Source organism: Portunus trituberculatus, chromosome 25 (genome assembly GCF_017591435.1).
Source record: "Portunus trituberculatus isolate SZX2019 chromosome 25, ASM1759143v1, whole genome shotgun sequence".
NCBI lineage: Eukaryota > Metazoa > Arthropoda > Malacostraca > Decapoda > Portunidae > Portunus > Portunus trituberculatus.
This window is the reverse complement of record NC_059279.1, coordinates 6,128,879-6,141,818: the sequence shown is the minus strand read 5'-3', so window position 1 is coordinate 6,141,818 and position 12,940 is coordinate 6,128,879. Positions and strand designations below refer to the sequence as shown.

Sequence of the window (12,940 nt, the reverse complement as noted above, 5' to 3'; positions counted from 1 at the left end):
GCCGCCGCCGCACTGGAGTGTCTTGAGGGGCGCACAGGCTGCACAGGCTGGTCTGCAGTGTTGTGGTGAGTAATAGTAAATGTAAGGAAATATGTTTATTAGATTACAATATCAAAGGCTGAACGCAATGACTGATATCACTGATTATCATTATTTCTATCATCACACTTAATAATATACTATATGATATGTACGAGTTTTGTGTCAGTGTTGAAAAGTTTATATTGACGCTATAAACAAGTGTAATCGAATGAGTAGTTTGCTGTTCTCTTTAGTAACTAGCGTGGTCAACTCCTCACCGACACCAAGTCACACATTCATAATACAAATCAATCAGTAATCAATCAGCGTCCATCACTACGAAATACAACTACGCACAAGAAACGTCAAACTGCATAGAGCCACTAACTAACGCCACGCAGCTGCACAGAGGTCACGTGCAACATTATAACAGGTACAGACGCACAACACAGCTCTCAGAGCACCAGGAGAGGGCCCGGGCCGCGGCAGGTACACGGTAAGAAGAACCATTACTTCCCTACAGAGGACCAGCGTCAGTAGGTCATCTCCATGTGTTTGTAGATCCAATCGAGGTAGTCAGTGACCCTTATGTAGACTCCCGGGAAGGAAGGCTTGGCGCACCCCACTCCCCAGGAGGTGATGCCCGCCTGTGTCCACGGCCCGCCCTTGGCACGGCACTGCAGAGGACCACCGCTGTCACCCTGGAGAGATGTGCAGGGATAGCAGTGTTTGTACAAATAGATGGAAGCCTAAACGCAAAGCAGAGAGAGAGAGAGAGAGAGAGAGAGAGAGAGAGAGAGAGAGAGAGAGAGAGAGAGAGAGAGAGAGAGGCTAGTAAATAGTAGCGATATGTCTGTCGAAAAGGATAAAAGCAGAAATCTGAAGTTACAAGTTCAAGTAATAATAATAGCAATAGTAATAAAAATAATGATAATGATAACTATAATAGTAATAATAATAATAATAATAATAATAATAATAATAATAATAATAATAATAATAATAATAATAATAATAATAATAATAATAATAATGATAATAATAATAATAGTAACAATAATAATGATAATAATAATAATAATAATAATAATAATAATAATAATAATAATAATAATAATAATAATAATAATAATAATAATAATAATAATAATAATAATAATAATAATAATAATAATAATAATAATAATAATAATAATAATAATAATAATAATAATAATGATAATGGTAGTAGTAGTAACAATAATAATAACGATGATGATAATAATAACAATAATGATAATAATAATAATAATAATAATAATGATAATGAAAATAATAATAATAATAATAATAATAATAATAATAATAATAATAATAATAATAATAATAATAATAATAATAGTAATAATAACAGTAATAATAATGATAATAATAATAATAATAATAATAATAATAATAATAATAATAATAATAATAATAATAATAATAACAATGATAATAACGATACTGTCATTACTAGTCAAACCAAAGAAAACGAATAATTTGAGAGGTATCTTGTCTCAGGTTCCATTTTTACATCAGGTGTGTGGCTCATTTTCTCACAGACATCACTTGCGAAGATGGGAAACTGGAGTGAACAAAAAAATAAATAAATAAATAAAATGAAATAAAATAAAATAAATAGAAAAAAAAATAATAAAATAGAAAAAATAAAAATAAAATAAAAAGATAAATAAATAAAATAAATGAACAAATAAATAAATAAATAAATAAATAGAAATATCCAGCCATCTTTCTCTCTTTACCACTGTACTTCTCTTCATACCCTTTCCTCACTGCTATTTGTCACATCTTTCCTTACACACTAGCCACCCTGAGACACCTACACTTGTTCTTTACACTGGTTAGAAATTACAGAACTTATTACTTTACGTCCTTCTTTCTTGTAGATTCCTAAAAAAGACTTCCTACATTGCTTTTAGTGCTCTGAACTGTAGCGATCTGCATTGAAATCTTAACGTCTCTTTTTTGTTGCCTGTCTAACAAACCCTCACGCCTTTCTACTCCTTATACGCACCACGCACGGTCCTACGCCTCCGTGCTCCCATCCTGCACAGATCATCCTGCTGTTCACGGGGCTGACCTTCTTGTACGCGCCCTGGCACTTCTTGTTGCTCACCACTGGCACGCGAATCATCTGCAGCAGGTCTGAGTTGCTTCCGTCTGCCGAGGTACCGAGGTGACTGTCATTAGCTCATTGGTTTGCGTGAGTTTGTGGACGGAAATGAAAGGTGAGGGTTGGTTGGTAAGTGTGTTTTGTAAAGGGATGTGGTATGTGTTGGTTTGATGGGTTCTTGTTGGGCTTCTTATTTTGCTTTATTTTCTTGTTTTGCTTTTATCTTTTTTTGATATTTTATTTTTGGATAACTCTCTCTGACCTACAAGGGAACTAGCAATTAAGTGCGCTTTATATATATTTTTATGTTACCCTTGGCCAGTTTTCCCCCTCTTACATAAAAAAAGATAATTAGTCACTATTATTAGAACAGCAACAACAACAACAATAACAACAAAAACAACAAATACTACTACTACAACAACAACAACTACTACTACTACTACTACAACTATCATTACAATCACTATTACTGCTACAACAATAACAACAACAACAACAACAACAACAACAACTACTACTACTACTACTACTACTACTACTATTCCTCCTCCTCCTCCTCCTCCTCCTTCTACTACTACTACTACTACTACTTTTCATGTAAGAGCAGCACTGACTTGAGGCAACAAATAAGAAATCCCACTCCTTATTACAATATGAAAAAATAACATTCAGAATTGAAGAAAAGTGTTTTGAGATTTACTTTGATTCTTCTAACCACCACCACCACCACCACCACCAGGCCACTCACGCTCTTTTGTCCTGCCCCACCCCGTGACGGAGCACTGAAGGCCAAGGAATGACATGTTTCTGGATGGGAGGCAGATTGTGTTGACGAGGCCGGCGTGTTCTTCTAGGTCCAGCGGTCTCCTGAGTCTCACCAGAGCTATGTCGTTGTCCCAGGTCTTAGGATCGAAGTACTGCAGCAGAAAATGGCGTAGACGTTAGTGCATGATAAGGGAAGGTATGTACAAGAAACTATTAGGGTTTTTTATGCGTTAGTCTCTATATAAGGCACGTCTGTTTCAATATTTCGCCTATAATTTTGTTTGCTTACCTATTTCCCTCCATGAACTTGTCATCTTACTTCCTTCTATCTGTCGCTTATTAGCTTTTCTTTCTGACTATTTCCTTCCATCACCTCGTAAATTTGTCTCCTTATCTATTTCCATCCATTAATCTGTCAGCCATTCTCCTTCTATCTATTATCGCTTATTAACTTTTTTCTACCTATCTTTTTCAGTCACCCATAAATTTGTCTACTTATTTCCACCACTTACCATGAAGCTGTCTGCCTCCTATTTCCACCAGTAAATTGTGTCTAATCTTCCTCCAACACTGATAGCTTGAGTAGTGAGACTTTTCCATTCATCAGCCGCTCTGAGAATCTGTTTTACTATCTCTCCTTTTTTTTTTTTTTAATCCTGAATTCATATTAAGCTTGAATCCGTTATTTCTTGTGAGTAGTTGGTGAGTGAGAGAGCGAGTGAGTGAGTATGTTGGCTGGTTAGTTCTTGAGATAGCTGGTCACTCAGTTAGTTAATTACGTAGCTGATCAGTTAATTAGTTTTTAAATCCCCCAGCTTTTTGCCGCCAGAACACAGAGAGGTGGTGCTCCTGGTGTTTCTAAGTGCCCTTCAAGCTGGTTCGTTGGTTCGTCTGTCACTTTCCGTCATTCAGTCACCCAGAAGACAGATTGACTAATATGTGTTGTCATTCATCCGGTTGTCAAGTAGTTTAATCAATGAGTCAAGGAGTGATAATTTTTTACAGACAGTTGATTGATTAGTTGAGTACGTGCTACTATTGCAACACTGTCATTGTTAATAGTAGTTACCGTTTTTATTTTTCTGCTACTACCACCACCACTACTACTATTACTACTACTACTACTACTACTACTACTACTACTACTACTACTACTATTACCACTACTACTACTACTACTGGTCTACTACTGTTACTACTTACTGGTCTACTACCACTACTACTACTACTACTACTACTACTACTACTACTACTACTACTACTACTACTACTACTACTACTACTACTACTACTACTACTACTACTACTACTACTACTACTACTACTACTACTACTACTACTACTACTACTACTACTACTACTGCACAGTGACTGCCACGTGTCAATCTGATAGTTTCTTACATGTAGCTTCCCTTATTATTTTTTTTTGTTCTTATATACTACTACTACTACTACTACTACTATTAATACAACAACTACTACCTCTTCGGATACAGACGAACTCGGTACCTTATGCGTGATGATTTTGGAGACAGGGTAGAGGCGGCGTGTGTCTGAAGAGAGGCTCACTTCCCCGACCCGCACCGTCCAGAAGGGAGGAGGCAGGGCGAACTTGAAGACAGGGCTGAGGAGAACCAGAGTCACCACTAGCAGGAGGCGAGGTAAGAGATTGTTTACATTTTCAATAGGAGTTTCAGAACGTTTTGTAGATTGATCACTCGAAGGAATAAGGAATGTAGGGTAGTTGAGAATGAATGATTAAGATGTTATAAAGGTGTTCTAAATCTCAGGAACTTTTTGTAAGAAACTATAGCAGATAGTGATGCTTGAAATTTTGATTCAGTGTAAGGTAGTTGGGAATGAATGGTTAAGGTGTTATGTATGAAGAAGATTGCTAGCCGAGTTCTCAAGCGTGTTTCTCCACTTAATGACATATAAATCTTTTTAATATACCACTAGAAGCGTAGAAAAAAAAAAGAGAAAACGCCTTAGAAAATCAGTGAAACTTTAATTATACTATTAGAGGTTTTCGAATATAGTGGAGATGTGACGCAGAAGTGTTTAAGAATACACATAGTTCTACATCAACATTACGAGGCTGACTCAATCACATAGAAACACAAGTAGGTTCACATAAATAGTCGGGTAACGAAAGAGGTGGACAAGCGACTCACTCCACGATGCAGTGTGCGGCAGTGAGGACCCAGGAGGGGTGGATGAGGGTGCCGCCGCAGTGCTGGCCAAGACGCTTCCCGCTGTAGGGGTTCTTCTGCTGGAGCGCCACCTGCCACGGCCACTCCCCCGCCAGTACGCTGCGCCCCCCGATGATGCGCATGTAGTAGCGGTGCGTGTGGGACGACTCTCCACAGACTAGGTCCACAGTAGAGTAGAGTCAGCACTGGTATTATTACTGCTGCTGCTGCTACTACTATTACTACAGCTGCTGCTTCTATTGCTATTCTGCTACTGTTGTTAAGAGTAGTTGTTGTTGATATACGGACACTACCATCGCTCCTACTACTACTGCTACTACTATTTCTAGTATTGCTACTACTACTACTACTTCTACTAGTACGCTACTGCTACTACTACTGCTACCACTATCACTACTACTACTACTACTACTACTACTACTACTACTATTACTACTACAACTACAACAACTACTACTACTACTACTACTACTACTACTACTACTACTACTATCCCAACCACTCCTACCACTGCATACAGAAAACAAGAAAACACACACACACACACACACACACACACACACACACACACACACACACACACAAAAGGAGAAAACAAAAAGAAAAAAACAAAACAAGACAACACAGCACAAAAATACTAGTAAGACGAAAACAAGATAACAAAAAATAAAGAATCACATAATAAAGAACAAAACTGAGGCATTTATGTGCGAAAGAGTAGGAGAAAATCATAGGCTCTTGTGATGATATACAGACAAATCAAGTGAAGGAATGCAGGAGAGCGAGGGAAGGGAAGGCAAGGCAGGGCAAAGGGTGAAACAACAGCAACAACAACACTAGGAAAGAAGATGCACACCTGCTTTCTCCCCAGCGCAGGTAAGAAGACTGACCCGAGAAGCTGCCAACCAACCTAGATATTTGCATGAACTATCTCAGGAGCGTGTTAACGAGAGAGAGAGAGAGAGAGAGAGAGAGAGAGAGAGAGAGAGAGTCTTTCCCTTCAGCAAGAGAAATAATACTTTATCTCCCCCTTCTCTCTCTCTCTCTCTCTCTCTCTCTCTCTCTCTCTCTCTCTCTCTCGCATTCCTGCAAGAGTCAATGGCAGGAAAATAATGATAATAATCTCGGTCTTGTTTCAGTCAGTTTTTCAGAGCAAGAGAAAGTTGGAAAGCCTCACTTGCATTCTTCCCTACTTATGTCCAGGCTGTGTGTGTGTGTGTGTGTGTGTGTGTGTGTGTGTGTGTGTGTGTGTGTGTGTGTGTGTGTGTGTGTGTGTGTGTGTGTATGTCTGTGTGTGTGTATGTGTGTGCTGATATACTGTATACGTTCACAGAAACAAGATTAAACGAACACACACACACACACACATACATGTGAACAAATGAGGTCGTGCACACTACAACTATATATATACATACATACATACATACAAGTTACACACACACACACACACACACACACACACACACACACACACACACACATACATGTGAACAAATGAGGTTGTGCACACTACAACTAGATATATATACATACATACAAGTTATACACACATACACAAACACACACACACACACACACACACACACACACACACACACACACACACACACACACACGTATACTCACAGGCATGATGATTGATGGCAGCGAGGGTAGCGGAGACAGAACTGAAGACCAGGGGAAGCAAGAGGATCCAGGGAAGCGTTGTTGCATTTACACACCTCCCCTGCACCTCACTCCCCGGGCGACTCATCCTCCCCAGTGTCTCCCCGCGTCATAGTACTGGTGAAGGACGCCCCGCAGCCTCACCAGGTCACAGGTCACCGTACAACGCACCGTCACTCCTGTTTTATTGGTTGAGTGCCGCTAGGTGGAGATCGAGTGCCTTGGGTGTTTGCGCATCACACTACATGAGTTTACTGTTCGTTCTCTGAGTTCGTGTGTTTAAATCTGGTCACTGCTGGATTAGTTTGTTTCCTCCATAGCCACTTGTAATGTTGAAAGATGTGTTTTTATTATCTCGTGCGAGTCTCTTATATGTAGAAAAGACAAAATGAATCCCTTTTTTCTTTTTTTCTCTTAATTTGTAGTTTTTCTAGGGTATATTTGTTACACTACAGGTTTCCAAATAGTTCTGTAATGTAGAAAAGACAGGAATAATCGTATTTCTTCTGTTCCCATAATTTAAAGATTTTCTAAGGTACATTTTTTCCTTAGTCTTTTAAACGGGCCGCCGTGGTACAGTGGAACCATGCGTGCTTTGGGATCCGAGGGGTCTTCAAGCGCACGGGTTCGAATCCTGTCCACGGTCCGAGTGTAGGTTGGGCTTCCTCACTCGGGGCAACGGTTTCCTAGCGGGTGGGCTTTGAGATAGGAGGTACCCCAAAAAGTATCTCCTTTAGCCCATAAACTCCCGTGAATAGTCCACATGGTATAAAAAAACAAAAAAAACAACAACGCTGAAGTGATTTAAACGATACAAGGGATCTCATCTTTTTTGTCAGTGTCTCCATATAGATTATCTTTTTCTAAGCTGCCCTAAGTGTTACCAGAATAAAGGAAACCATGGGAGTGAGAGAGACTAACAGGGATTTGATAATAATACTGAGACTATATTCTGCGATGAAACCGTTCTCCTTTCCATTCAAAAGGTTCCATAAAGGTTCCATCTACCTGAAGCTACACGAATTTTTCATGGTGCTTTTATGGTTATGGTGACGGACGAACAAGATTTCTACATCATTAGCAGGAAAAGCACTCTTGAGAATACGGTGAATCATCTCTGTGCCCTTTGAAAATAGTCGTGGTGAGAGATCAAAGCGTTTCTAAACATCGGCAATGGGTAATGAGACCTCGGAGGGTTGAAGAATGCAGGAACACGAACACACACACACACACATACACACACGTTTGGGTTGGCAGGTGAGAGTTGAGGTGTGTCCAGCGTGCGTCACAACAGTAGCAGTCTTCTCACGTTCGTTGCTTCGTTCCTCTTCCTTAATCGTGTTTCCTTAACTTGTCCGGAATCTATAAACCAGTTTTCGATAGTTCTCTTTAAGTGTTCCAGGATGTAAGAAGGTGTCACAGAGTTCAGCAGGTTTATAGAGTTGGTGTTCTTTGTGTGTGTGTGTGTGTGTGTGTGTGTGTGTGTGTGTGTGTGTGTGTGTGTGTGTGTGTGTGTGTGGAAATGGTTGTTGGGTACTTTTTGGGGTTATGGTTTATACAGACGCACTCTCTTCATTTTACATTACTATTTTGTTTTTCAGTTTTGAAAGATGTCGCAGTAAAGATAAAATAAATCAATGAATAAATGAATAAGTAGACAAGTAAATGAATAAATAAATGAATGAATGAATGAATAAAAGAAGGTAAAAAAATAAACGAAAAAAAATTGGATGAACAAATAAACATATATGAAAAACAACAACAACAACATCAACAAGAACAACAACAACAATAGCAACAACAACAACAACGACAACAACGAAAACAACAACACTATGCAATCGGTCTACGCCCACAGAGAAGACACACAAGAACCAAAAACAAAACATACAGGCCAGTCTTCTAAAAAACCAACATATATTTCAGCTTTCAGTGGCGTGTAAAAACAAAATGAATGAATGAATAAATAAATAAAAAAACAAGTAGATAAATAAACAGATAGATAAAGGAATAAGATAAATAGATAAAATGAAACAAAAACAAAGAACATGTATTTTTATTATCTAGCTTTTCATTTATGTATTTATCTGTATTTATTTATTAATTTATTTATACTTTTATTGTATTTTACGTGTAGCAAGCATTAGTTGTGTGTAAGTGTGATTAAAAATGAACGATGAGGAAACAGTAATAAAAAATTCAGCTATCCGTCGGTTATGTGTTTTTAATCCTTTTACTGTTATCTGTCGCATCCTTAACTGCCAACCATTCTTGAGACGTTTGTTTTTGTTCGCCAGCCATTTTCGAACATTGTACTGCCTAGATATAGCAAAATCCATTCTTTTTATCGACTTTCTTCCTTGTAGATACTTAATGATATTTCGTACATTGCCTTTAGAACTATGGGTTGCAGTGAATGGTTAAGAAAAATAAGATTCTCAAAAGTTTCAAAGTTACAGAAAGTATTATAGAGATTCAAGAGTGTGATGATGATTCTACAAAGAGGTCAACACAGCAATTACTTCAACAATAGAGAAAAGAAACACTCATGAGAACACAACTGTACCCGTGTTTCAGAGACGTTTTTGTGGTTATAGCGCAGTGGTTCCCAACCTGTGGTACGTGAAGGCCTGCCAGATAGTACATGAGCACTTTGGGAATCATATGCGATTTTTAGTTAAATCAGATAATCAATTTATCAGAAAAAAAAATACTATTGCCTTACAAAAGATAATCTGACATCGATCAGCTGGCGAAGGATCAGATACATGCCCCGGATTAAATTGAGTTGTGTTCCTTGTTGTTAGTTAATTTGCGTTGTTATATTTTGTGAATAAATTGACATTTGCTGGAATTCAGTTTTTCTGGAACCAAGTGGTACGCAGGAACTTTACGGGACCTCCAAGTGGTACTCGTTCAGGGAAAGCTTGGGAAACACTGTTCTAGCGACAGACTAACAACATTTCTACATTATCAACAGAAGAAACACTCATGAGGACACAGCTACACGTGTTGTAAGGGAATTTTTGTGGTTTTAGCAAATCATCAATAGTTCTAGCAACAAATTAACAACATTTCTACAGGATCGACAGGAGAACTCACGAGAACCGACTTTGAAAAAGGTGCTGATGAAAGAATGATGCGTATGAGAAAAATATGAGGAATGTTGCACAGCCGGCGTGACGTAGCAGCTGTCACACACACACACACACACACACACACACACACACACACACACACACACACACACACACACACACACATTAGGCGTTATGCAAGGTTTGTTTATGATTGCGGAGCGGCGAGAGTGTGAGGGCGGCCACTCCTCCCTGTCACCGCCTCGTTACCTGCCTCGCGTTCATCCGTGTTTTGAAAGGTCTTCCTCTCTCACCACGACAATTTGAAAGGTCACAGAGATGATTGACTGGGTTTTCAAGGATGCTTCGTCTGTTAGTAATGAGGATCTTGTTTATTTGCCACTAGAACCATAAAAAAAAACATTCTTAAAAATCCATGTAGATTTATTCTATTTTCATATAGCATTTTTTCCTGTTAACATTGTAAAAATATTTTCAATTTGTGACTATAACCATAAAACATCCTTGAAAACACGTGTAAGCTTCACCATAACTATTTTCAGAGGCTATTAAGAGCGTTCTCAAAAGTGCTGCTCCTGTTAATAATGCAGAAATCTTGTTAATTTGTCACTATAACCATTAAACATCCTTACTTAAACACGCGTAGCTTCATCACGACTATTTTCAAAGATCACAAAGCGAACAACCGCGTTTTTGAGTGTTTTCTCCTACTAATAACGAGAAAATCCTGTCAATCTGTTTACTATAACGATAAAGCATCCTTAAAAACACTTGCATCTTCTTCATAACTATTTTCAAAGTCCTCAGAAATGCTAAACAGGGTTCTCAAGTATTTCTCCCGCTAATAATGGAAAAAAGCACCTTTAAAAAAAAACATGTAAAATTTGCTAGAGCCGTTTGAGCGTAGTGGCGGTGCGGTGCGGAAGTGCATCAGAATACAATCTCGGGAGATGTGCGGCAAACAGCTTCTCTCGCACTCCGGACATTTCTTGGGTGAAACTCGTGCCAACAAAAACAAAGGAACGACCTGACTTGCTCCACCGGCCTTCACATTCCTAAGATTTCCTCCCTTAATGCTTTTTTTTCCTTCTTCCGTTGGTGATGTTATTTAGCTGTGGATTTGTGCATTTTTCTTTCCTTGATTCTTTTCTTTTTGTTGCTGTTTTTTTTTTTGTGTGTGTGTGTTTAGTTGGGTAGCGAGTGATGGATGTTTAAGAGTGTGATGAAATGCATGTGCTGCACGTGTTCTTTATAAGGGACATACAGGAGTGCAGGGATTACTCATACAGTGTCTCTTCCACGCCCAAGCACTCTCTGACTCACGCCCGTATGCTGTTCTATCTACATTGTCTTGTACACGTCCAAATACTACCCTCTACTCACGCCCACACACTGAGTCACGCCCACAGGCTGTCACATCTACGCCCACATACAGCCACCCGTACCCCATGCACTCTCCACGCCCACACACTCTTTTATCTACCCTTACACAGCGCCACACCCATCCCATTTTCCACGCCCGCACATTGCTATTGACGCCCATACAACGCCCAGCCCACCCCTACAGCGCCCAAATCACCCTCACAGCCCCTTACCCACTTCCACAGCATCCCGCCTTACCCTATCCACCCTCCTCGCCCGCGCAGTCTCGTTACGTAATGCATATAACTGGACCTTAGTAACGGTGAGGGAGATGATTAGGTGAGCCAGTTCGTTAACCTCCTGAAGGCTACAAGCGCCTGCCTTCCTTCCTGCATTCCTCTCCGCCTCCTCCTTCTCGCCACGTGACGCCTTCCTTCCCCAGCACCTCGTCAGGGCAGCCTCCTCGTCGCCTTGCCCGTAGTGTCTCCAGCTCGTGACTCGCTGTGACGTGACGCAGAGTCGTGAGTCAAGGTGGAATCACTCACTCGCGACTGGCCACCACCACCGCCAACAACACTCTCCTTCCTACTGGTGGTGACTCGCCTTGCCTGGCCGTCACCGAGCACCCCACCAGCTCCCTCCTCCCTGCCTCCCCTTCCTCCCTTTTCCCACTCTTTCCATAGGCTACCGTCCTCTTCTCCACTTCAGAATATCCTCAACAAAATCCTCAGTCTAAAAAAAAAAAAAAAAAAAAAAAAATTCAAGAGTAATTAGTACTCAAAAGGTGGTTTTCTGTGAGCGAGTTTCCCTCTCAGTTTGACTCCTAGGCCTGGTCGAGGAGCATTCCAGTAATTATGGGTTAAGGAGAAACCTGTGTAAGCCTCCACTGCAGGGCTGCGGAACGCGATGACACTGCAGCCAGGGAAGCGATGAACTAACAGGTGATAACTGAACCCTCTTTGTCTTGGGGTGTCGGTGGCTCTGGTTTACGAGAGGTTATCAAGCGGTGCAGCGCTGTATGGCTGTTTATTGGCTGTGTTGTGACGCCTTACATCAGCTGATTCTGAGCGAAGTCCTGTGGAAAAATTAGAAAGCGTTCGCCACCACACCAGGCGGTGAGCGAACGCGAGAGGAAGGCAGCGACAAGTGACCCATATTTCTAGCCTGATTCCTCACCAGACCTGCCAACCACGCCGGGGACGAGTGAGACACTCATGCACGCACCCATTCATCGGCCAGGGCCCGGTACTCACCCTGGCCTCAATCCAGCATCCAGGGATGGGAGGCGCCGCGTGTTGCCTCAGGTCCGTGTCTCGCAAGGCGCCACCGCGTGGTGGTAAGCGCCTAGCTCGAAGGTCACTCACCAGGTAAATGGTTTGTTGACAGTGATGAGAGTTGGTATCCTTGGGGACACTAAATGAGCGTCCTTGCTGACTTTCTCTGGCTGCTGAACACTGCTACCTGGCCATTCGGGGCGGGGAACCAGCGGCCACGCGAGGCCCACCGCACTGATGCCCCGGCCATGCCTTACTTTGCTGCCGCGTCGCAGGAATCCCTTTCTCCGCGCTTCCTCTTCCTTGACGCTTCTTTGAAGAGTAAATTTTGTACCCGAAAGTAACTTACAAGCCCCACTCTTGCTGATCCATCACCACAAC

At 40.8% G+C, this 12,940-nt stretch overlaps 1 protein-coding gene across 1 annotated transcript; it reads right to left on the bottom strand.

The window, feature by feature from the left end:
* Nucleotides 1–82: 82 nt before the first annotated feature.
* On the bottom strand, nt 83–11,923 carry LOC123508634 (transmembrane protease serine 3-like). Its single transcript, XM_045262469.1, has 7 exons — nt 11,598–11,923; nt 6,787–7,294; nt 5,119–5,314; nt 4,454–4,568; nt 2,928–3,096; nt 2,078–2,223; nt 83–722 (listed from the first exon to the last, which is right to left on the bottom strand). Exons 2-7 carry the CDS (start codon nt 6,911–6,913, stop codon nt 555–557), a joined length of 921 nt encoding a protein of 306 aa, XP_045118404.1. The 5' UTR covers nt 6,914–7,294; nt 11,598–11,923; the 3' UTR covers nt 83–554.
* Between the last annotated feature and the right edge of the window lie 1,017 nt (nt 11,924–12,940).

Excerpts from the sequence above, each read along its gene's own strand:
- LOC123508634 (XM_045262469.1), bottom strand. The coding sequence starts at position 6,913 with ATGAGTCGCCCGGGGAGTGAGGTGCAGGGGAGGTGTGTAAATGCAACA. Across the intron at positions 4,569-5,118 it reads GCCGCACACTGCATCGTGGA|CCCTGTCTTCAAGTTCGCCC; the intron begins GTGAGTCGCTTG and ends GGTTCTCCTCAG. Across the intron at positions 2,224-2,927 it reads GTGGGGCAGGACAAAAGAGC|ACGGAAGCAACTCAGACCTG; the intron begins GTGAGTGGCCTG and ends GTACCTCGGCAG.